Source organism: Crassostrea angulata, chromosome 1 (genome assembly GCF_025612915.1).
Source record: "Crassostrea angulata isolate pt1a10 chromosome 1, ASM2561291v2, whole genome shotgun sequence".
NCBI classification, from domain to species: domain Eukaryota; kingdom Metazoa; phylum Mollusca; class Bivalvia; order Ostreida; family Ostreidae; genus Magallana; species Magallana angulata.
This window is the reverse complement of record NC_069111.1, coordinates 56333062-56355381: the sequence shown is the minus strand read 5'-3', so window position 1 is coordinate 56355381 and position 22320 is coordinate 56333062. Positions and strand designations below refer to the sequence as shown.

General features: G+C 34.0%; 3 protein-coding genes across 4 annotated transcripts in view; 2 read left to right on the top strand and 1 right to left on the bottom strand.

Annotated features, from left to right (window-relative positions):
• LOC128158262 (leucine-rich repeat and IQ domain-containing protein 1-like) overlaps nucleotides 1-22320 on the bottom strand; it is a 152174-nt gene that overhangs the window by 80225 nt on the left and 49629 nt on the right. The window lies entirely within an intron of this gene.
• On the top strand, nucleotides 6680-9734 carry LOC128158299 (ETS-related transcription factor Elf-3-like). Its single transcript, XM_052821084.1, has 8 exons — nucleotides 6680-6789; nucleotides 7534-7571; nucleotides 7697-7802; nucleotides 8198-8284; nucleotides 8416-8478; nucleotides 8635-8895; nucleotides 8998-9187; nucleotides 9292-9734. Exons 3-8 carry the CDS (start codon nucleotides 7697-7699, stop codon nucleotides 9395-9397), a joined length of 813 nt encoding a protein of 270 aa, XP_052677044.1. The 5' UTR covers nucleotides 6680-6789; nucleotides 7534-7571; the 3' UTR covers nucleotides 9398-9734.
• Nucleotides 17783-21701, top strand: LOC128158288 (ETS translocation variant 1-like). 2 transcript variants are annotated; one of them, XM_052821072.1, is made up of 8 exons: nucleotides 17783-17887; nucleotides 18090-18137; nucleotides 18269-18329; nucleotides 18953-19018; nucleotides 19985-20314; nucleotides 20530-20716; nucleotides 21029-21206; nucleotides 21250-21701. In XM_052821072.1, the coding sequence occupies exons 1-7, from the start codon at nucleotides 17825-17827 to the stop codon at nucleotides 21168-21170; spliced, it is 897 nt and encodes a 298-aa protein (XP_052677032.1). In that variant the 5' UTR covers nucleotides 17783-17824; the 3' UTR covers nucleotides 21171-21206; nucleotides 21250-21701. The 2 variants fall into 2 exon arrangements, with proteins under 2 accessions (XP_052677032.1, XP_052677026.1); XM_052821066.1 differs by having other exon boundaries at nucleotides 21029-21701.

Here is a 22320-nt window from a genome sequence, read left to right as displayed (position 1 = left end):
GGAACTTTTGAAGGATAATTATTGATTAAAAAGATGAGTTAGATGAAAATATAAACAATAAAATTCCAACGCAGGGTAAGCAGGCATTTTTTCTGCAATGCTACATGTAGCATATCCCAAGAAGCTCATGAGAAAAAAGAAAACAGAAGAAAGAAAGAAATATAAATCTTTAAGATTCACAGAAAAAATAATGGACAGTCATTTTTATTTCGGCACATGACGCAATCATTAGTGTGTCAGATTACAGCTGTTCTACTTTTGATTTGCAAAGTTGACCTCGCCCTCTGACCTTAAATCAATAGATTCTAAATCTGGAAGCTAGTAGCCGGTTGTATCTAGGTAGTGTATGTGTATCTACGACCGCAAGTTGGATTGCATAGTGATAAAAACTGAATTACATTTGTCGGATGATTAACACAGTCTACTTTTTTTAATGTACCTCACTACACCAAGACTTATACTTTTTAAGACGCTACGTCACAAGATGGCGATTGAAATATTTTGTTAAACTGTTTATATCGTTCAATTGTGTTGTATATCTTCGTAGCTCAGTTGTTAAAGTATTGGGCTTCTGAACCGCGGATCATGAGTTCGAATAAGCCTGGAGCTTTTGTTCATGTTAAATGAATTAAATTTTTGAAAACGAAAATTTTCATCCAAAATTGCACATTTTTTGCCTATTAGACTTAAATACTTCTTATCCATTATGAAATCTATCATAATCAAGTAATTTTCTGCTGATTTGAGAAAATATTTCACGGGGTGTAGTGAGCCACCTAATTTTTTTTTTTTACAAAATTGTATAAAATTTGCATAAATTTTAATGAATAGAATTATAAAAGTATTTAAGCAATATCAATCATTCTTTGGTATTATGAGGTAATCAAATACGGTCATAGTGATAAACTCCAATAAAGCCCGAATGCCTTTATGATAGATTTGATCACGCCAGACCGCGCCTGATCACCTCATAATATTCAAAGAATTATTCCTTATTAGTTATATATTTTTCAGCAATGCCACGAATACATATAAAATAGTCATTAATAAAATGTATTGGACCATGCATTACAAAATCGATTCCTAGTGTTATCACAGACAAAGGCATTGGAAATTGTAAATGTTACTGGTTTCATGTAATTGTGCTTCGGTCTCGGGTTTTATGCTAAAGTTGTTGTATTCTACAGTGTAGCCAAAATATAAAATATCATATATTCTATTTTCTATGATTAAATTAGAAACGTTAAATTTTTACAAATATTTTATCATAATGTGTAATATTGTAATTTTCTTTGCAGATTTATTGCTATGATTTATTTATAGAGGAATTACGTTGTTCTGTGTATGTATTTCTTATACTAGTAATCTAGTGAGCATCAAGAGCCATTGTAAATATAAATTTTCATCATTTTTTATCATTCTAAATATCTTGCCTATTTCATGGTTATGATATATCATGAAACTATAAGTGATTTAATATAATGTATACTATATTTCAATGTTTTCTATATGTAATAGTTTATAAAGAGAATAGTCTCCATGCTCGTGGTTTTTTTTATCACTATTATGTGCCTCAATAGTTTGATGGATTGATACAATGAAGTGGACCCAATGAATGTAAATAAACATGATGGTGCAGCCATCTTTATACAGTATCATCATAATTCTGTATTCATTAGAGGGCACATTTACTTTTATCTTTTTTAGATTATGATCACTTGAAATGTGTAATGGATGATCGAACAAGATCAAGTTATCACAACTTGTCAGCAGTCCCCGCTCTGACAACTTGTCAGCAGTCCCCGCTCTTACAACTTGTCAGCAGTCCCCGCTCTGACAACTTACAGTTATTACGTCGCGCAAACAACTTTAAGTCATTGCAGATACAATCTTCTTGACTCGCCACTAACTTGTCTGGGTTACATGTAGCTTACACTTAAATTCATTCTTCTGGGTAACATGTAGTTTACATTTTATTTAATTAATTAAGTATACAGACAAATAGCTTGAATTTTCTTAGCCACAGATATATTACATGTACATTTGGAGAACGAGATTGTGCCTCCTCTGTCATAAGTCGACGTATTTACACTTTCAATGTAAACAAAATGAAAAGGTTATCTTTTACATTTCGGAGTTTCCATCTGAAGCACGCGTCTGTGCCTCTAGGTTTCCCGTATTACTGGTCCGGATTGAGAGAAGGTACGTGGGTGGGTTATTGGGGCCCGTTGGAAGGGGAAGCCCCGTTAACGGTACCCGTGACCATGAGTAATTGCGTGGCGTTTAATGTTTACTACGCATGTTTTATGTAAACTGATTTTTTTTTTTGAAGCGTGATATTACATTTATAGAAGCCAAAATAGACATACAAGTGCTTTGTAAAAAGCAAAAAAAAAAAAAAAAAAAAAAAATTAAAATGCAAAAAAAAAGTTCAGTAAATCAATTAAGCATGTAATTATTCCACGTCTGCCTCAACATTTGTTTCTTGACAGGAATATTTTCTCTTTTAGCCCGGGGTAGGAGTAAGATGAAAGAGAATTACACATTTGACAATAACACAGTTACTGATGTCTACATGTATAAAAGTGTTTTCTTGACTCGGTCTTGTTGAACTATTTACGCGGAACAGCCAAGCTTTTTGATTCAGATTTGGATCTTTGCACACTTGTGTTGTCGAGCTGTGTGACTCAGTGTTTCCTCTAGGATCAGTTCCTGCAGGAAGAGGGCTCGCAGATCTAATCATAGATATCCGAAACTCCACAGCATAGCTTCTCCTTAGTACCATCTGGTGCTCAGCCTCGATCAGACCCAGACTTATCTACAAACATACACATACATATATACACATACATATACACACATACTCACATACATGTCCAATCAAAAATGTCCTCACATACATACACTGTAGCACTCGCTGATCAGTCGATATACAAACATTCAATGCCTTTTTGCAATATTTATTATAAACATGTATATTTTGTGAATCAACTACATCCACATCTCAGTGTTATTATTTACAAGCATCGATAACTCTATTCAAGAGGATTTGGATACATGCCTTTTTTCTGAACCTCTTTTAATTTATACAATAAAATATGATTGAATCAAATCAATGGCTCATGTTTCATTCTCAGTCCACGGTCATAAATATTAGGGAAGTCTTTAAGACCTTGGGGTTGATAGAAATCGGAGCCAACTTTTTTTTATAGACTATGGGTTTTTATTTTAAGAGGAAATTTTTCCTTACACTGCCGAATGCAATCGTTTTGATTATCAAAAGGTATTGTCAACTGAAGACCGTCTTCAACAATAGCAGTATTCAAAATGTGAAAAAGTTCATCGCCAATTTAAAAGACCATTGGCAACTATATGTTTAATTTTCGAACGGTATGATAATTTTTATAATAAGCCTTATTGTTTTTTTTTTTAATTTTAAGAATTCTGCGTCAATAAAGCACCCCCCCCCCCCCCTCCATCTCTGTCGTTCTATGTAACATCGCCTTCACCTGTCTACATATACATCGTAATAAGCAAACTGCAATCCAACAAAACCTTTGAACTATTTCTATGTATTGGCTTGATAAACAACAAATGTGAAATGCAATTTTAAAGTGAAATATTTAATTTCCCCTTTAGCTCTTTTTAGAAACAGAAATATTTTCTTTACATATATCTTCCTGTATAATATAACATACACATTTAATGAATGGTCAAGCGTCAACTACTAGTATTGCACTTAGGTAGTCTTTTAGAACCATTTTAACAAGACCTTGGACTGTTGATTTCAAAGAGCCATGGCTGAGTGGCCAGCAATGAAATAGACAGGCCTACGTCACATTGCTGTTTGACACAACTACCCAAAGTCCAAGCTCTTGTTAAAATGGTTCTATGGCTTTTAAACAATGTCGTAAATTTGTTCATGACACCGATAACAACTCTTAAATCCTAAAACAACTTAAATCCTAAAACAACTGTTTAAATCAAATATATAAGTAGCTTATATGAATTTTTGATTTTGCAATAATCTAACCAATGAGCGATTGCCGTCTGAAGTAACAACTTGTTAATGATATCAGGGGATTACAACGTGTAGATTTGATGTTTCAATATTTACATTTTCCAGTGTCTTTGTTTATGATATCGCTACCAATGAATTTTGTAATCTTGTATGGTGCAATACATTTCATCAATGGTCCAATACATTTCATCAATGACCATTTTGATATTAAATCGTAAAAATGTTGCATAAAAATTATATAAATATAAGTAATAAGGAATCATTCTTTGAATATTTTGAGCTGATCAAATGTGGTCAAGCGTGATCAAATCTTTCGTAAAGCCCATCGGGCTTTATTGGATTTGATCATCCCGACCGTATTTGATTACCTCCTATACTTAACGAAAATTCCTTATCCCTTAATAAATAGTCAATACATTGTATATAATGATTTAACTGGTGGATTTTGATTGCATTTGTTTATAACCTATTCATTGCATTGGTAACATCTTGTGAATTTTAAAGATGTTTATATATTGCAAATTGAGTCCTTTTTTCGATTTTTGCAAAATAATTTTGTTTATGACTTGCAAATGTTGTTCATTTTTAATTCAATTATTTGTTCAACTAATTAGGGACCCTCAAAAACAACAATACGGTACATTTCTGTAAACACAAGATATATAAATACAGGAAAGGAAAAGAGTTGCATGAAAGGAGAACAGGAAAACATTGACACATATACATCTTATTATCTATATGCATATATAAATACTTATATACACACTAATATGTACATATGTATGTACACGATTTACATAATTCATAACTTGAAGATTTGACTTCTTCACGACTTAAAAGTCTCTGATATCTTGTGTTAAAAGGGATTCATACATCTTTCTTCTACAGCACACACATTTATCTCAAAATTATATTCTGTCATTTTGGTTTAAACTTTATCAGATGACAAAAAGATTAATAATGATAATGATTGATACAAATTTATCCACACGACATCATTAATGAATCTATTAGAGTGTCCACAGCGCGCTCATTATACGAGTTCCTTTACAAGGATACTTCGTCTAAAAAATGAATAGGAAAACCGGCTTGAAAATAATTTGTTCGTGCGGTTAATTAACTTATTTTTAACAAACCGTATTAAACCAAATATTTTGATTTCATCGACAGAATGTCAAATTAATTCTTCATTTTGAATGGTTACATGTGATCGTTTTAAATGTACAAAAAAAAAAAAAATCTACAGATACATATAACTAAACACAACAATAGATGATACGATGAATTTCAACACTAATGATACTGTTTACAAATATGTGTATACTTGTAGCATATTTTCAAACCACATATACGATGCATGTACATTATTAAACACATTTTGAACATGTTTTTACGTTTATTGATTGCAATTAATCGTTATATGTATTATTCAGGGGTTATAAATGAAATCTTTTATATGTTATTAAAACTTTCCTTCAAAATTCTGTACATTTCTACGCCTTCTTGACTCTTATTAAAATTATACAATGCATGGTGTATTCTAAGTATGGCATTATTATTTTAAGTCATTTTGCCACAATTCGTTTATTACATAATTTTGCTTATAAGCGTTCAGTAGTGTTCACACGTGCATTCGTAGATATTTTTATCCTTTTCATTATTAATCCTATTACAAGCGGTTCAAACATAATTCAAGGGGAATTTACATGTTTCAATTCAGAAGAAATATGTACACATGCTAGAATCCCTGCCGTCTTGACAGTATACAATATATAGAAATATATACACATACATGTATGTTTATGAGGACTCTAAAACGACATATTGACAAATAACTTAAGATTATATCTAAAGTACTCAATATGATATTGCACGTTCGATCATGCTCTCTTCACATGTTACATGCACATGTATATTTATATATGCGCCAATTTAGATTAATATTGCGCATGTAAATATACTCGAATTATTTTTGTCACTAAAGTAGAAAAAAAGATTATTTTATAATTCAAATGCATGAATGGTTTGAATTGAAACAATTTTCTGGGTTTTTCTTGGCCTGGGGAATGTTTGAAATAAAATACGTATTATGTAATTAGCGTTAAAATGATTTGGTCGTTACAGTCCCCGGCCCGTGGCGTTGATTAGTCCGTCCCGCAGGGTACTTCTTACCCAGAGATATACGTTTTGACGAAGTGTCAACTCTAAGCCACCGTTACCTCTACTTATCTATATAACACATTGTCAGCAGTTAAACCGTTGATACATGCATCAGGCAAGAAACTTGGAGGGGAATTTAAGAAATTTAACTTGTAGAATTGCGGGTATAAATATGTCGTATGTATATTAACGTTTGACAATTACGCCAATCTTTAATTATTCTGCTTTGTTTCATCGCTTTATGGATACTAAGTACGTCACCTAGATTTAGTGATTTGACAGATAGCGGTAAAAATTGTTTGCATGCAGCAAACATGGAAGTATTTAACAGTTAAATGCCCACAAAGTTCCACGTGTTATATAAAATGCAAGGCGATTCAATTCCATTCAATCTAATCTTTTTAAAAGTTCTTTTATTCTTTATTCTTAAAAAAAAAACTCAAAACACCCTAATAAGTTTTATCAGTGAGTCACGTGACTAAGGGGAAACCCAATTGAAGAGTTATATAAATACGCACGGAGACCCTACTCGTAGCTCAATTGTAACGCTGCAGTCGGGAACAACCAACGAATGACAGTTTGGCTTTCTCGAGGCAACGCGCGGCTAGGTGAGTGTGCAGCTAACCGAATCTATTTTTTTTTATAGTTTGAATTCTGATAATGGCTTAGCAGTTAAATGTTTTTCTTTATAAATTGACAAGTGATAGATGAGACACGCTTTAAAAAGATAAAGTGCAGTTTTGTGCAAATAAAAAAAAAATACTGAGGCATTTCGAATCCTGGTGCAAAATGTAGTGATGTGACATAAAAGTAAGTAAGCAAAGAGTTTGTTTCTTTTCTTTTTTTTAAATCCGTGACAACGCTCGATCGTGTCTGCACTTTTGTCTTCAGTTTTATCTATCCATTCTCTTTATTCCATTTCGCAGTCTTAGCCTTCAGCGACCATCAAGATAAAGTAAAAAATTAGAAAAACAAAACGCTTGTTTTAAAAAGGCCTCATCATTTTGTATATTTTAAAAACGCATCTTCTTTTGATGACACGTTGTCCTAGGGTGTAGGGTTTTGTCTTTTCGCTCATTGGGTCGTGGATTTTTATCTCTTTTAAAACACTTGTGTGCTTACCCCTACGGAGTGGATAGAGATAAATCCTCACCCACTTGATGCGAGCATCATTGACAGGAAAAACGGACCATTGCTCACATCCTGATAGATTAATTATTTGAAGTGTTCTGTGCATTTTGGTATTATGTGATGTATTCTAACACTTCACATAAATAATATTTTCCATAGGATATTATTTCGAATAATCAAACGTTCTCTATCTTTTTTTAAACTGTATTTTACTTTTTCAGAAGAAAACGCACCAGGAAACTTGTAAGCAGAATAAAAGGTAAACATTTTTGTGTATATACTTTCATTTGTTATGAATAAATAATAAATACAGTTTCATTTGTCTGAAACGTTTTGATAAAATGTGCAACAATTAATTCCACAATTTTGCATTGCTTTTTTCAGATGACTAGTCCTACAGAACAGTCCGAAAACACCCCACAAATAGCCCAGATCTTACAGTTTCTTCAAGACCCAATGGAAGTTCCCCAACTATATCTGTCATATTGTGGTAAGTGCAACGTCTGTCTTTCTATCTAAATACTGGAAATAAACTCACTGTTCAGCGAAGTTATCCCGGAAAAGCTATTGCTTACCTTCGCGCTCTCTCATACCTGCTTAGTTTCAGCGCACCTGTTCTATTTGACATCACTTTAATTGAATAAGTTCAAACCACACCGCGTCATCTCAGTGTGTCGTTATATGTCGTCATACTTGATGTCACCCTTGACATCACAATTTAATGCAAATATGTTATTGTACCTCATGTACCATTGTATGATAATGGTTAGAGAGCATAAATTGAACTGAACATCTCATTGTGTCATTATATGTCGTCATCTCATTGTGTCGTTAAATGTCGTCATCTCATTGTGTCGTTATATATCGTCATTCTGTGTGTTTCAGGCGAGGCGCAGACTCCGCAGTATGACCACGAGTACCAGCCCCCCTTCCACCACAAAGAATACACCACCGTTAACAACACGCCGTATGGTGAGTCCCGAGTCTCAGTCTCATCTCTTGTCATACATATTGAATTATCTGGGGATATCGGGAACGACCATTGAAGTCCATTCTTTACAATGCCATCACCTTGATTTTCATTGGTATTCTTTTATTCTCAGATGACCCAGCATACCACCCAGAAAATGGTTCCGATGGCAGCGAACTGGAAGACGATGCATCAGGTAAGGACCAAAGGAGGAAGATGCGTCTTCCATCTTTCTCAAAATTACACTCGGCAAGTCGCGGTCAACCACCTGGTCTCTGTTAAATGAGGAGCGAGTTGGCCGAGACGTGCTAGTGTTTTGATGCACAACTAAATGTATATTGTCTCCTTGTAGTGATGTTCGACTACCCAATCACCCAGGGCGGCCAAGTCTTCTGTCAGAACTGTGCGTACGGGCAATATCATGGATGCTCCTGCTACACCAACAGTGGCCCCGTTCCCCATTACGATTTGCCAAGGAACACAGACCCCGAGGAGGACTCCAACGACTCCATCGAAAAGAAACTGCCCAGTATAGACATTTTCAAACGTGATACCCGTGAAATTATCAGTTCCACAGACTCGCACATTCACGAGACTGGCAAGCGAAAGCGAGGTCAGTGTCAAAAACATGATTAAAAATGAAATCAGGTCGGGGCTAATTAATACCACGATGTTTAATTAAAACTATTATTTATCTATGATTTTTTTTAAACAGGGGCTAAAAATATTCTACTGTGGAAGTTTTTATTGGCCGAGCTCAGCGCCCCTAACCCGGTGTCTATTAAGTGGGTTAACAAGAGCGAGGGGACCTTCCGGTTCATGGACACGGTGGAGGTCAGCCGGAGGTGGGGGCAGAAAAAACAAAAGGCCGACATGAACTTCGAAAAACTGAGCCGAGGGATAAGGTACTTACTTAAAAAATATTGTTATCCTTTCATAAAACATACAGTTCAAAATTTGCAAAAAAAAAGAATTGTTAATTATTATTTAATTTTTTTTTCAATTTCAGACACTACTACAAGAACAAGTTTATGACACGTATAGACGGCGTCCGTCTTGTTTATAAATTCAACTGGTCCAAAATCCCTAAAGAATGGCGACCGTTTGGAGTATGAGAAAAACCGGAAGTTTCTGGGTGTCCATAAAAAACAATCCGAGCCGGGAAATGTGCACAATATGCGCTGACACATTTTTTTCTGAACTGTCTCGAGTTCCGCAGAGGAGGACGAAGAAATCTCAGCTGTCTGTTGTTCAAAGCTTGAAACCATGGTGTGTTCAGACGTTTTTGCTAAAAACTCAACTTCCCATCGTGTGTTCGATTTTATTTGTTTTTGTTTTGAATCACAGCGAATTTTATCTTTATTGACATGTATATTTGACATTTTGTTGTACATAGAAAGACACTACGACTTGTTGAAGATTGATGTTTAATAAATATATTTAAATGTTGAATTTTATTTCTTAATTTCATAATTTGAAATAAAGTGAATGTTGTTTAAGAATATTATATTTCATGAAGAGACACCGAAAAAAACGAGAGAAAAAAAATGCAATGCGAATCAATGAAGCAAATTTATTAGCATTTTAAAAATATTTTCACGAGAGAACATGGAATATGGCCTCTTCTGAAATTATTTGTACAATTTCCGGTTCCGCGATGGGGGTATTGAGAAGAGGAAAGTCGGTGTCATGCCGACGCGCCACGACCGCGTTGGTACTGTATCTATTCCTGTTCCAAGAACTGTCAAAATATAGCCCACATTGATGCCCCCTATAGTTGCTAAAACCAAAAGAGAGCCATGCTGCTTTTTTCTAGGTATATGAAATGTATTCACATTCGATTTTAACATCGTTGTTGTTATCAATATCCTTGTAAAACAACCTAATAAACCTGAAATGAGGAAAGATGCTTAACATGACACTCGTATACCAAAAATAAGGGGGGGGGGAACTCTGTTATTAATGAAAAAATACGGGAAATCCCTTCATTTTGACCGTTTTTACACTGTCAGGCGTTTCCACAAAATAATGTTGGCGGACAAAGTGTGAATAGCCATTTCCTTATTAAACAATCTAAAATTAATGTGAAGCATTAAAGTAAAATGCATGATGTTCTGATGAAAAAATAGGCTTAAAAAAGTTGTGAAGCTTGGCTTGGAATTTTGTTAAGGGATATAAATATATTATTTCTTTCTCATGTTCAAAACAGTTGACGTTAAAGTCAGCATTTACATACACATAGCCCACAATGTAGCAACCATGCGACATGTAATCAAATCATTTACAAATTACAAAATAGAAATCGTGTAATTTTCCAGGACTTTGAAGCACTTGGATTTTAATTGATAACTAAAATATTGATATATGTTATCAATCCACTCATGTAATGCTCTATGTTACCTTACTTATCAATAAACAAACCATGTTTGTAGATCTACATGTATATACATGTAACACGAAATAAAAAAACCCGAATGTTTATTTCAATCAATTAAGGATATCAACTCGAGGAAGGGAAGAACTAACTCAATAGAACTCGACAATATACACTACAATTTTACCACGAAGCTAATGAATCGTGATTAATAGTTCAAATTCCAAAGCAACAAACCCAGAACTAACTCCTCTCAATCCCGGCGCCCGTACCTCTGGGGGGAGGAACTATGTTAGCGGTGCCGGTACCGGAGAGGCGAGGGCCGGAAACACGACAGAACCAACTGATTCCTAGCGACTAAATTCAAATTCAAACCTATATCACCCTGTGGTAATTGAAAAGTTAAAATTTTGTTTGCTATTATCCGGTACTCGTGTAAAGCAGGTCGCGTTATATGTATAATCGTACGCCTTCCACAGGATGAACGCTTATACGGAGTAATATCATTAACTGAAAACCTACTTTTTTCGAGAACATTTGCCAAATTAGATTTGAATTACTGAATTTTTCGTATCAACATGGTACCGTTTAAGTTAATAAGCGTTTTGAATGGTTTCTCTATGTTGAAATGCTATGCCAATATTGACCAATGTCATCCAATTAAAGACTCAAGTGTTGTTAGAATAAACAAGTATTTGCAATATCAAAATATTTCAATCTTTTTTTATAAAATCTTTTTTAAAAGTTCCTAAGTTTATTTCATATATAAATTTATATTCAAATAAAAAGGCATTAACTGCATACTCTATCACTTAATGACAAATGCCAAAAAGTTCACCGTATCTACGAATGAAGTTTAACAGACTGCATAATATTTTTGAATTTTGAGCGCAGTGTTAACGCATATGAATTAGGATAATGTTAAGACAACTTACAAAAGATAAAAAAAATTACACAAACAAAGAGCAAACAAAAAAATAACAACAACAAAAAAAACCAAACAAATAAATAAAATTAATCTTAAAAAATGAAATTTTGAGTTGAATTAGGTAAATCAAGGTATCGTTGATGCAAAAAGGGGAAAATGGAATTTTATTCATATTTCTTTAAGTTGATAACTATTACACCCGTAAATCAATACTAACGCACTTCTTTATCAAAAATTGGCACAACCGCTATGTTATTTTATTTTATGTATCTAGCCAAAAAATCGGGAATTCCAAAACTTGATCTATGTAATGACAACTGCAAAGACCTTACACACTGATGCATAATTATGGGTTGTTTATGTATTATTTGTCAGAGAGCACAACTATAAGCAATACATCACATCAGATATAATGATAATTGCTATAATGTACAAGTAAACAGTATTCATACTCTTTTGAGTCTAAAATAGGATTGGAGGGGGGGGGGGGGGGTGAATTCCCTTGTCAAATGCTCCAGAATTCCACAATTATAAGAATACTTTGTTTGTTTCTTCAATGAGAAGTCTTACTCTAATGTAGTTTTTTCAATGCTTAAAAAATTTAATATTTTTCGAGCCATTTCTTGATACTTTATTGATCAGAATAACTGGGGAAATCCTAATTTTTTTTAACCATGAATAGTTTTATGAAAACGGTCCATACACAGAAATACTGCGCCGTGGTCGTATCGAAAAACAAAGCAATAGCGATTATGTTTATGCTGAAGAGAATTTTTCACCTAGATTTAAAATTAGGTCAACAGTGGAAGTTTGAAAATTCAAATCGACCAATCAGAAGTGCTAGCCAATGAAAAAGGTAGAGGAAGTTCAACAGGCAGCATATTGATAAAGCGATTTTTTTCATGTCTCTGTTGGATTTTTATATATAGCTGACTTGGAAAATTTCCCTCTTCCTATTTAATTCTTTTTATCGGTGTTCAGGTGTAATTTTCTTAGATATGCATTATTTTATTAATTGTCACGTTGCGCGCATGTGATTACGCGCACGTGATTTTGTTGCTAATCGGACACCGTGTTATCAGCAAACAACTGTTAGTCTACAAAGTTGCAAAATATTTCCCGTACTCTCTAGATACTAACATAAATTAAGTTATTTTAAAAACAGATTAGATGAATGCATTTTGAGTGAAAAGGAAAGAATTTTTAGATTTTTATTGTTGTTGTTAAAACATATCTTCATAAGATAGAAACAATGATAGAATATTCAGATATAAATCCTTTGCAAACATACTTATGCATTATCTTATTTTCTTTCAGTGAAGATAAAATACAGGGTCGTTTTGTAGTTTTGAAGAAAGCACTTTTTCTTCTTAATACTTAGGCATTGGTTTTTTTTTGTAAGCAATGAGCTCAAGACAGACGAAGGAGAAGTCTGCCTGACTTATATCTGATATAATGAACGCACGAAACTAGCCTTAGGAAACAGTTTAGTTCCATAGAAACTTATACGTTAAAAAAATCTAAAAATCTTTTAAATTTATTTTTTAATAAAAAATTGTATCCAAGAAAGAGATGTGAATTCACCACACGTTTTTGAAATGTAGCAATTCAAATGGCAGAAGGGTGGGGGTCGGGTTTCACAGGGACAGCATATTTCAGAAACGTGGTATCGGGGAGAAGGGCAGGGTCCCCCACCCCTGCAATTTATACCAATTTTGTTTGCATCAAACATTTTTCTTAAAATTACATATAAAAAATTGAATTACCAAAGAGTTGGCCTCCCAAATTTTCTGGGAGCATGTAAAAAAAATTAAGCCCCCACAACTTTGAAATCAATGCTACGTGCCTGTCTTTTTTTGAGTAGAATCTCTTCAAGTTTATATTTTGATTTGTTTAGTTACTTATTGATCCCAGTTACAGAATCACAACCATATCGGACAATTTATGGCATCATGCTAACTGCAATGAGAACCTAATGTTTCTAATTTCATGTGCATTTGTTGCTAGAATGGTTCACACCTCAAACCTGAAATGATGTTATTTTCGATGACACTGTACTCCCACTCTTATAAGAACAATTTTACAAGACCTTGGACTTTCGGTATGATGTAACTATCTTTTTCTTGCGTCAAAACAAGAATAAAATGACGCTGCTTTTGAGTGTAACATGCACAGATTGCGTAGTCTTCGCTCAACAGCCAGGCAAATTTCGTTGATTTCAAAGAGTCATGGCTGAGTGCCCAACAATGAAATAGACAGGCCTAAGTCACATTGAGTGTAACATGCACAATTTGCGTAGTCTCCGCTCAACAGCCAGAAAAATCTTGTTGATTTGAGAGAGCCATTGCTGAGTGCCCAACAATGAAATAGACAGGCCTAAGTCACATTGCAGTTTGACAAAACTACCCAAAGTCCAAGCTCTTGTTAGAATGGTTCTATAAGGTTCAAATTCATGTGAGTTTTGGATTTAGAACCATTTTAACAAGACCTTGGACTTTCGGTAGGATGTAACTATCTTTTTCTTGCGTCAAAACAAGTTAAAAATGACGCTGGTTTCAAGTGAAATATACACAAGTTGCGTAGTAATAGCTCAAGAGCTATGACCAAGTGCCCAGCGATGAAATAGACAGGCCTACGTCACATTTATGTTTTACACAACTACCCAAAGTCAAAGTTCTTGTTAAAATGGTTTTAAAGGATGCATTTACAGTACTGAAAGGTTTTGTTGTCACAAATGATAGGGATTTACAGAAATAAAAGCCGCAGAAGCAAACACCTTCCCTAATTTGTTATCCATTATGTTGAAGTTCCAAAATCAAGCACACATAGGAGTATTCGAATTTTCTTAACGTCAGGTATTCGAAAAAACCCAAAGAGAAACATGATAACAGTTAGGGGGACAAACAAAATCCATGTTCATGCAGTAGATCGTGGTTGTGTTTAAAATGTTAAACAAACGGTCTACGATTAAATATAAAATAATCAAAGAATTAAAAGAGTAATGCGTGATGGTACCGCTAGCAATTTACATATGCATAACTATGTCTGATGTTCAAACATGTTTCTTACCTGTCAACAGTTCTCTGGTGGTCAACCAACACGGTAGATAGTATAGTTTAGTTTTATAGTTATATCTATATATTATAGGAAATATTATTTCTTAGATATAGTTAGGAAATATTATTTCTTATGCTAAGCATAAACTGCATTATACCGTCTTCCTTATTTATCTATTTACAAGTCTGCTAAATGCAGAACTGCGTATCTTGTAACAGGCAAATGAACAATTTGAATGAATAATTTTTCCCCCTTAAAAACTAACAGCTATAGAGCCAGAATCAGTACAACTCTTTTGCAGACTGACTTTATTGTTGTTCAGCTAAGTGGTTGTTTTTAAGTGGTATAAGGAATTTTTTAAACATTAAGCACAATACCCTGAAATTGACAAGTAACAATCCTAAGATATTAAACCTAGTTTTCCAGTGGAAAATATTTATCGCATACTTCTGACAAAATCTGTGTAAAATAAGCTTTAGTTGTGCGAGTAACAGTTTGGGATATCATATTGCACTTGAAATTATCTTGCCCAAGTAAAACTTCTTTAGTATTAGCAAAGAGGGGTAAAATAAGGGGGTAGGGGATGCACCTTAACATAAGGTCGAGTGCCCAAGTCTTAGCTTTGTACTTGTGTCACACTGAAGGATTTTTATCAGCCCCTCAGCCCCATTCCCGCTGCGACATCTGGCCGAACTGTCAAGTCTCTGAAATGCCACAACTGATTTTGGACTTCAAGATTGCAGGATACATTCTCGTGTTGCTACCCACAAAGAAAATCAACTTAGCTCTAAGGGGACGCTGACAAAAATTAACAATTACAAAAAAATGGTTCTGTTCTATTCAACATATTAATATAGACAAACACCGCCATATATATACTATTTGGTGTTCATCTATGTACAATATTTTCGCCATTACTCAATTATTAACGATTACTCTTATAATAGACAGCTGGTATATAAAATTCATAATGCGATTAGGAAATTCAAAGTTCACGATAATGAAGCAAAAATCAGCGCTATGATCTTGAAATAACATATTAAGCTCAATCCTCTTCTCAAAGCTGTTGAACACGGATAAGTGATTATAGATTGACCTTCGATTTGAAGCCCAACTCAACTAAATGACGGCCAAAGGCTGGAGTTTCTAGTTCTTCCATATCTTTCCACAGATGTACATATAGACCCGCAACTATTTGAAATCAGACCCTTGCGTGACACACACGCAACTTTGTGTTTTGATGTACTTCATATAATCTTGTGTCAAGACTTATTTTTATAAAATAATAATGTCTAGCTCACTTATTTGCTGCTCAAAGTATGAATAAATATAAAATTGGTACAATTCAACCGCAATGAATTGCCCCACGTCCGAGACGCGTTAAATATACACTAGAGTTTAAACTGCGATTTCCTTTTGAACGAGCCCTATTTAGTCATTTTCGTTGGATCTTAAATATCATAGGAAATACTCCAAAATGATGAGATGTACACTTGGAGTTGCTGAATGAAAAATAAATGCGGTCTGAATCAGAGGGAAACACTAATCACGCGCCATTTCCCGCCATACATCTGGCGATGTTAAGACAATGGTCAATTAATACAGCGAACAATTGTTTCCGTTTGTAGAAATTCAAATGAGTCGAAAAGGTCGATATCGTTTCAAATTATTTAAATACAATATGCGAAAATAAATTCTGAAATGAATTCTGAGAAATCACGGTTATTCAGTTTGTACCGCAGTACATATGAACAAATAGCAATCGTAAATTATATTAGAGAATTCATAATAAAAATAAACACTGCATGTATACCGCGACGCTCGGTGCGATTTCCGCTCTCTTCCTCGCCTGAGACGAGAATTGACTTGTTTTGAGACATATGCAGCTGAATTTAGATTTCATCGAATTTAATCCAAAATAAGACCTCCTGCAGACCTTGAAAAGTATTTGATTTGTTACTCACAATTGAATAGAAATGATCTGCTTTACTTATAATCTTTTAACAGATTAAATGATTATACAGAATATTTATGATAATATTTTGACAGATTTAATTCCCAGGTTTGCCAGTCAAGAATCTTCTTGTAAGATACGAGTGACAACTTAAATAATATATTTAAAATGTACATAAATACTTGACATTTATACCATTATCTATACATGGGTGTAGTTAATTTTGCAATATAACAAAATGTGTAGTTCAAGTTTTAAGTGTGACATAAATAATACAACGTTCTTTCTTCGCTTGTAAATCATTTTACTTCGAAAACTGTTTTTTTAATTAACAAAATACGATGTTCCTGGATCAGAATTGGTTTTTGTCGAATGCCATAAAAACTTGAGAATCAAAATAAATTTCAATACATAAATTTGTTGCATAACCTTATAAATTAAATTTTAATTTAAAACCTTATATTAATAGAAACTCGTGTATTGTAATGAACATGTTTTTGTATTTGTATTTTGACATTTTGGCAAACAGACAGAAAAGGCTTTAGTATCTTTCAGATTCATATATATATAAAAACACTCAAATTCAGTAATATCTCAGAAATTTGGCCAGAAGAGGTTCATGAAAAAAAGGAACTTATTATGAGCTTATTTGTTTGGACATAAATATTGCAAACAAAAAAATCTAAAAATGGAAAATAACATTGTTGCTTACACGATCAAAAAGACTACGAAAAGACCCTCTTGTCCAATCTGCAGTTCTTTGTTACCGGGTTACATGTATGGGTTCAACATGGTGATTTGTCCAAAAGTTAGTAAATTGTATTAACCCTCGTCCCTATCAGTCACAACAATATCGTTCATGACTCTCTTCAGAAACTTAAATCTTTCCAGTCCATTAGGCACTAACCATCAAAGGTCAGCTAAAGACTGTGCTACCCAGACATTTATGCATAAAAATACATCAAGTTACTTAAATTAGTATTTGTTCTCCGGATAAAAACTCACGATCTTCGAACAAAATTCCAATATCGTAGGAATAAATGTTTAAAAAGCCTAAAATTACAATGGTGGCCACGGTCTGCTGAAATCTAAAGTACTATAAGGGTGCGCGAGAGACGTAATTACGGGTAAAACATGGAGGCAGCAATAGATTTGGGTGGCTTCCTTGCGTGGGTTGACCTTTGAACTCCGTTGAGTCCAGTGCTGTGACATCACAGGGTGTATTTATAATGCTCCTACTACTGAACATATGCAGACACAACCGGAAATTCGGGAAAACACGGAATTTTAAGGTACCTAGTATTAGTTTCCTTAAGAAACTAGCTTCTGTTAAGGACATAATAGCTCAAGATTGCTTTAGTAACACTCACATGAGCATCATAGAAAGTACTTTGAGAATTTCTTACCAATTCTTACTGTATAAATATGCATATAACTGTGCATTTTTATAAAAAGAAAAACTGATCCTGAATGCCCTGTACTTTGTGATTGCAGTTATTTAACGAAATAATGGCCTGTGATGATGGGTATCAAGAGCCGCCTGTGAGTACATTTTATATGATGAGTAGTATGATCAACTAGAACCGTAGATATTGGTACATTCGCTCTTTTCAGGAAATTAACGTACACCGGCATCTGTCGCAATTCTAAAACTGTAACTTGTGATATTTCAGAGCATTGAGTTTTCTAGTGAGATGATGAACGAAATTTTCCGAATAATCGAGCCCCAGACAGGTGCGTTGTTTCTTTTTGTTTTTCTTGTTTATAATCTTTCTATGTAATTCAATATTATTGTCATACTTTGATATATATATATATATTTTTTTTAACGTACACACATTCGAGAAGTGTTTACGGAAACTCAGATTTTATGAAATTATTCCGGAAAGTAGGTACACATTAAACGAAAAAGTAATTCTGCCTAAACCAACGTAGTATTAAGAAATTGTATCATAATAAAAAAACCCTTACCGATGTCATCTTTATTTGCAACCATTAAAGATGCAATATCAAGAATTTACATCCCGATTAATGCCATCTGACATCGAAGATAAACTTCTTTCCTTTATATCCACAAATTACCAGTGACTTCCTCACGGATATATTTATAAGAAGTTCGAGTAAAGAAAACCTTCCTGTGATTCTTTTTATTATTTTGCTAACTACCGATTTGATTTAATTTATGATAATCAAGACCAAAATGAAATTATCACAAATGAATTTAAGTTTTCAAAAAAACCCGAGATCGGGTTTAAAAACCACCGTCTTGTCAAATATCTAAAAGTTGAATAAGGTGACATAAAAGAGATCTGTTTTTTATTGCTATCAGTGTAATAATTTGGTTTTTCTGGTTTTAGACGCATTAATATCGGAGGCCAGTGAGCCAGGTTTCGAACACATTCCTCCCAACGAGGGGCAGATCGGTAAGCTTCACATTTCATTTATTTCATTAACTTTTGAAATCGAAGTAAGAGCACGTTTTGTATCTAACTATAGAGTATGAGAAAACTACTATCAACAAATACTAACATTGATCGTTTATGATTAATGTGAAAAAGGAAATGGAGAAAAGTAAAAGTGACGAGGGGGTTTACAACTTTAAAAAAATGAAGCAATTGTATTCTTTGAATTTCCTTGTACTTGCTATAAAACGGTCTCGAAAATCTAATTATTTCCTTAAATGGGATGTAATTTTATAGATGTAACAACAATATAACCTTTATTATCACAAAACACAAAGGAAATGTTACAATGTTGATATAGGGAGGTCTTTTTATCAGCAACAGTTCTACTTCTGTTTTTATGATAAACTGGATAACATGAGAGGGTAAGTAAAAACGTTTGAAAATGTAAGCAAAGGTTTTAAAACAAATCAAATGATATGTAGTATATGATATCATGTGCAATATATCAAAACTGAAATGGGATATTTTTTATTCGGTCTTCCTGTTGAGCAATACATAACGTGGAAATCTAATCCATACATATACGTTGTAAACTGCATTGCGTAATGAATTACACAAGCCGTTAATCAACCTGACTAAAACATTCAATGGCTCTTCATTAACATAGGTCTCCTAACATGGCAAGAGTTAGGTTCCTGGTGTATGCTTTAATCAAGCTGTTGTAATTGGGCGCCTTTTGTTGTTGTTTGAAGTATTTTTGTTGGTTTTTGTACATGTAGTTGCGTTAGCCAGTAGAAGTGATTTAAGTGTACAAATAACCAAGTCTTGATTGTATAATTATATAAAAATCTGGGGGTTTTCTTTTTGTAAAGTATATGTGCTCTTTATGTCAATATCATGCCAAATAAAAGTTGTACATGTACATGTTTTCTTAAAAGAACAAGAACTTCTCGTATTCACCTTATCTACCATCTAAATTTACAGGTACATTCGAAACTAACCCCCAACTACCTCTAGCTCTACACGATGACGCGTCATACGAACACAACACAGAAAGCATCCACTATCAGAACCATTACTCGCCATATGAGTCACAGCCCTGTTACGTCACAGAGGACCACTGTCTGGCCGCCACTGACATCAATAGCCCCTGTTCCCAGTACTATACCAGCGGCTACCACCCGCCTTGTACACCAGCCCTGCCCACTTTCCAGACCTCATTCCAGCCTTACTATGAACATACTGAGATCAAGTCAGAGGATGACTCCGAATTTGTTGACCAGAGTTCGTTCATGTGCCGAAAGGGCAAACGAGGTCAGGTCAACTATTTTTGTCTTGTGTGAATACGTCTAACTAGGTTTCAGAAACCAATCTTATACTTGAAGTTGAAAATAGTATGCAATATTCTATAGTACGTTATCGAAATAATGTGAATACTCGAAGATCTATGTTTAACATGTAGGGTTCTCTTCAAAGACTAATCACTGTTTTACAAATATCCAAATCTTCCATATTTATTTTGCTTTTAGGAGCCAAAAATGTTTTGTTGTGGAAGTTTATTTTGGAGGAGTTGCGGAATGGGACGGAATCGATCCGCTGGGTGAACCTTTTAACAGGGACCTTCCGGTTTGTGGATACAACGGATATCAGCCGGAAGTGGGGTCAGAAAAAAAGGAAGACGGACATGAATTTCGAAAAATTAAGTCGTGGAATAAGGTAACGTAACTTGGCTATGAATGTTTGGTCCCATAGTCTTGAAACAATATCAGATCTTTAATGAATAAAGTTTTAGAAAACGCATTGAATTTTAAAAAAACCCATCCCGGACATATCTAATCATGTTGTTGACTACATTAATCATGTGCTGATTTTTGGTGAATAAAAATAAGATAAGTCGGTACGTCATATATTGGTTGACGTCATCCTTAAACAACTAAATTTGGACTTTTCTGTTCACTGCACTATATATATTGTTGTTTCATCTCACTTGATGTATAATAAGGTTTTTGTCTGCTTTACGGTATTTAGACACTACTACAAGTCTGGGTTCATGAGCAGAGAGGACGGTACCAGATTAGTGTACAGATTCCACTGGTCCAAAGTTCCCAGGGCGTGGCGACCCAGGGAGGTCCAGTACGAGTTTGACAGACGGTGTAGGAAACAATACTAATACCAAAACATTGTAACTAATCAGACAACACTGAAGGCTGGGGGGATGCAATATTGTAACTAAACAGACAACACTGAAGGCTGGGGAAGATGCAATATTGTAACTAAACTGACAACAATGAAGGCTGGGGAGGATGCAATATTGTAACTAAACTGACAATCCAACCTACAAGGCTGGGAGAGATGCAATATTACATGTATATAACTTATTTCATGTTCGTGACTTTTCTGAGTATTACGAGTTTGAAAATTGTGTGCTTTATTTTGCCATATCAAGTGCCATACCAGCTGTGAGGCTGTGAATACGTTTCCCGAGTGCCCTGTATCAAATATAAACTGACAAGTGCTCGTGAAGGACTTCACCCTTCATTTCAATTTTATACTTAAGTGCCTTCTATTGATGCATATTATGTGTTTGGAGGAACTTAATGATTTGCTATTTAGATCAAATTTATGGATTTGTGTATACATACATATTTATATATAATTTTATATTATGCTTTATGTAGTAAAGTCCCATGGACAAGAAAAACTATGTAGTTTTATTATTTGAAGAGTTATTACTTTTAATATTGATAAAAATCGAGTATTTGTTTCAATTAGTATAGACCAAACTCAAATCTTAATCCAGACAATTTAAATAATGCGTTATAAGGAACATTTGATTTTTAAAAAAAATATTCTTCTTGCTTCAAAAGTTCTGTTTAAGGTACATGAAGTCTTGTCCTCGGTCACTGAGGTAATACAGCAAGCTATTAATCGAACTTCATTGACCTTGTCTGTACATTCCTTTTTTAGACTGGATACTTTGCAACAAATTTCTATTTTCTATTTTATAGTCTTTACAAGGAAAATTTTAATAACTAATCCAAAAATGACATAGCGTAAGGGTCACTCATTTACAGAAATAATAAGATAATCAGTTCTGATTGCTTGCTGATTTTATGTGAGCAAGATAAAAACGTTAAGGAAAAATTAATAAAATTAAAAAATACTACAGTCTAAATTAATATTTACTGAAATGAAAAGTATTTTGAAATATGAAAATAAAAACGCCCTTTGTAAGGATTACACAAGCAGAGGTCATGCTATTTCTGGGAATGTGTTTTGCCTTTGCCTTGAATACTTAAAGTGATAACCATTTTCCGGAG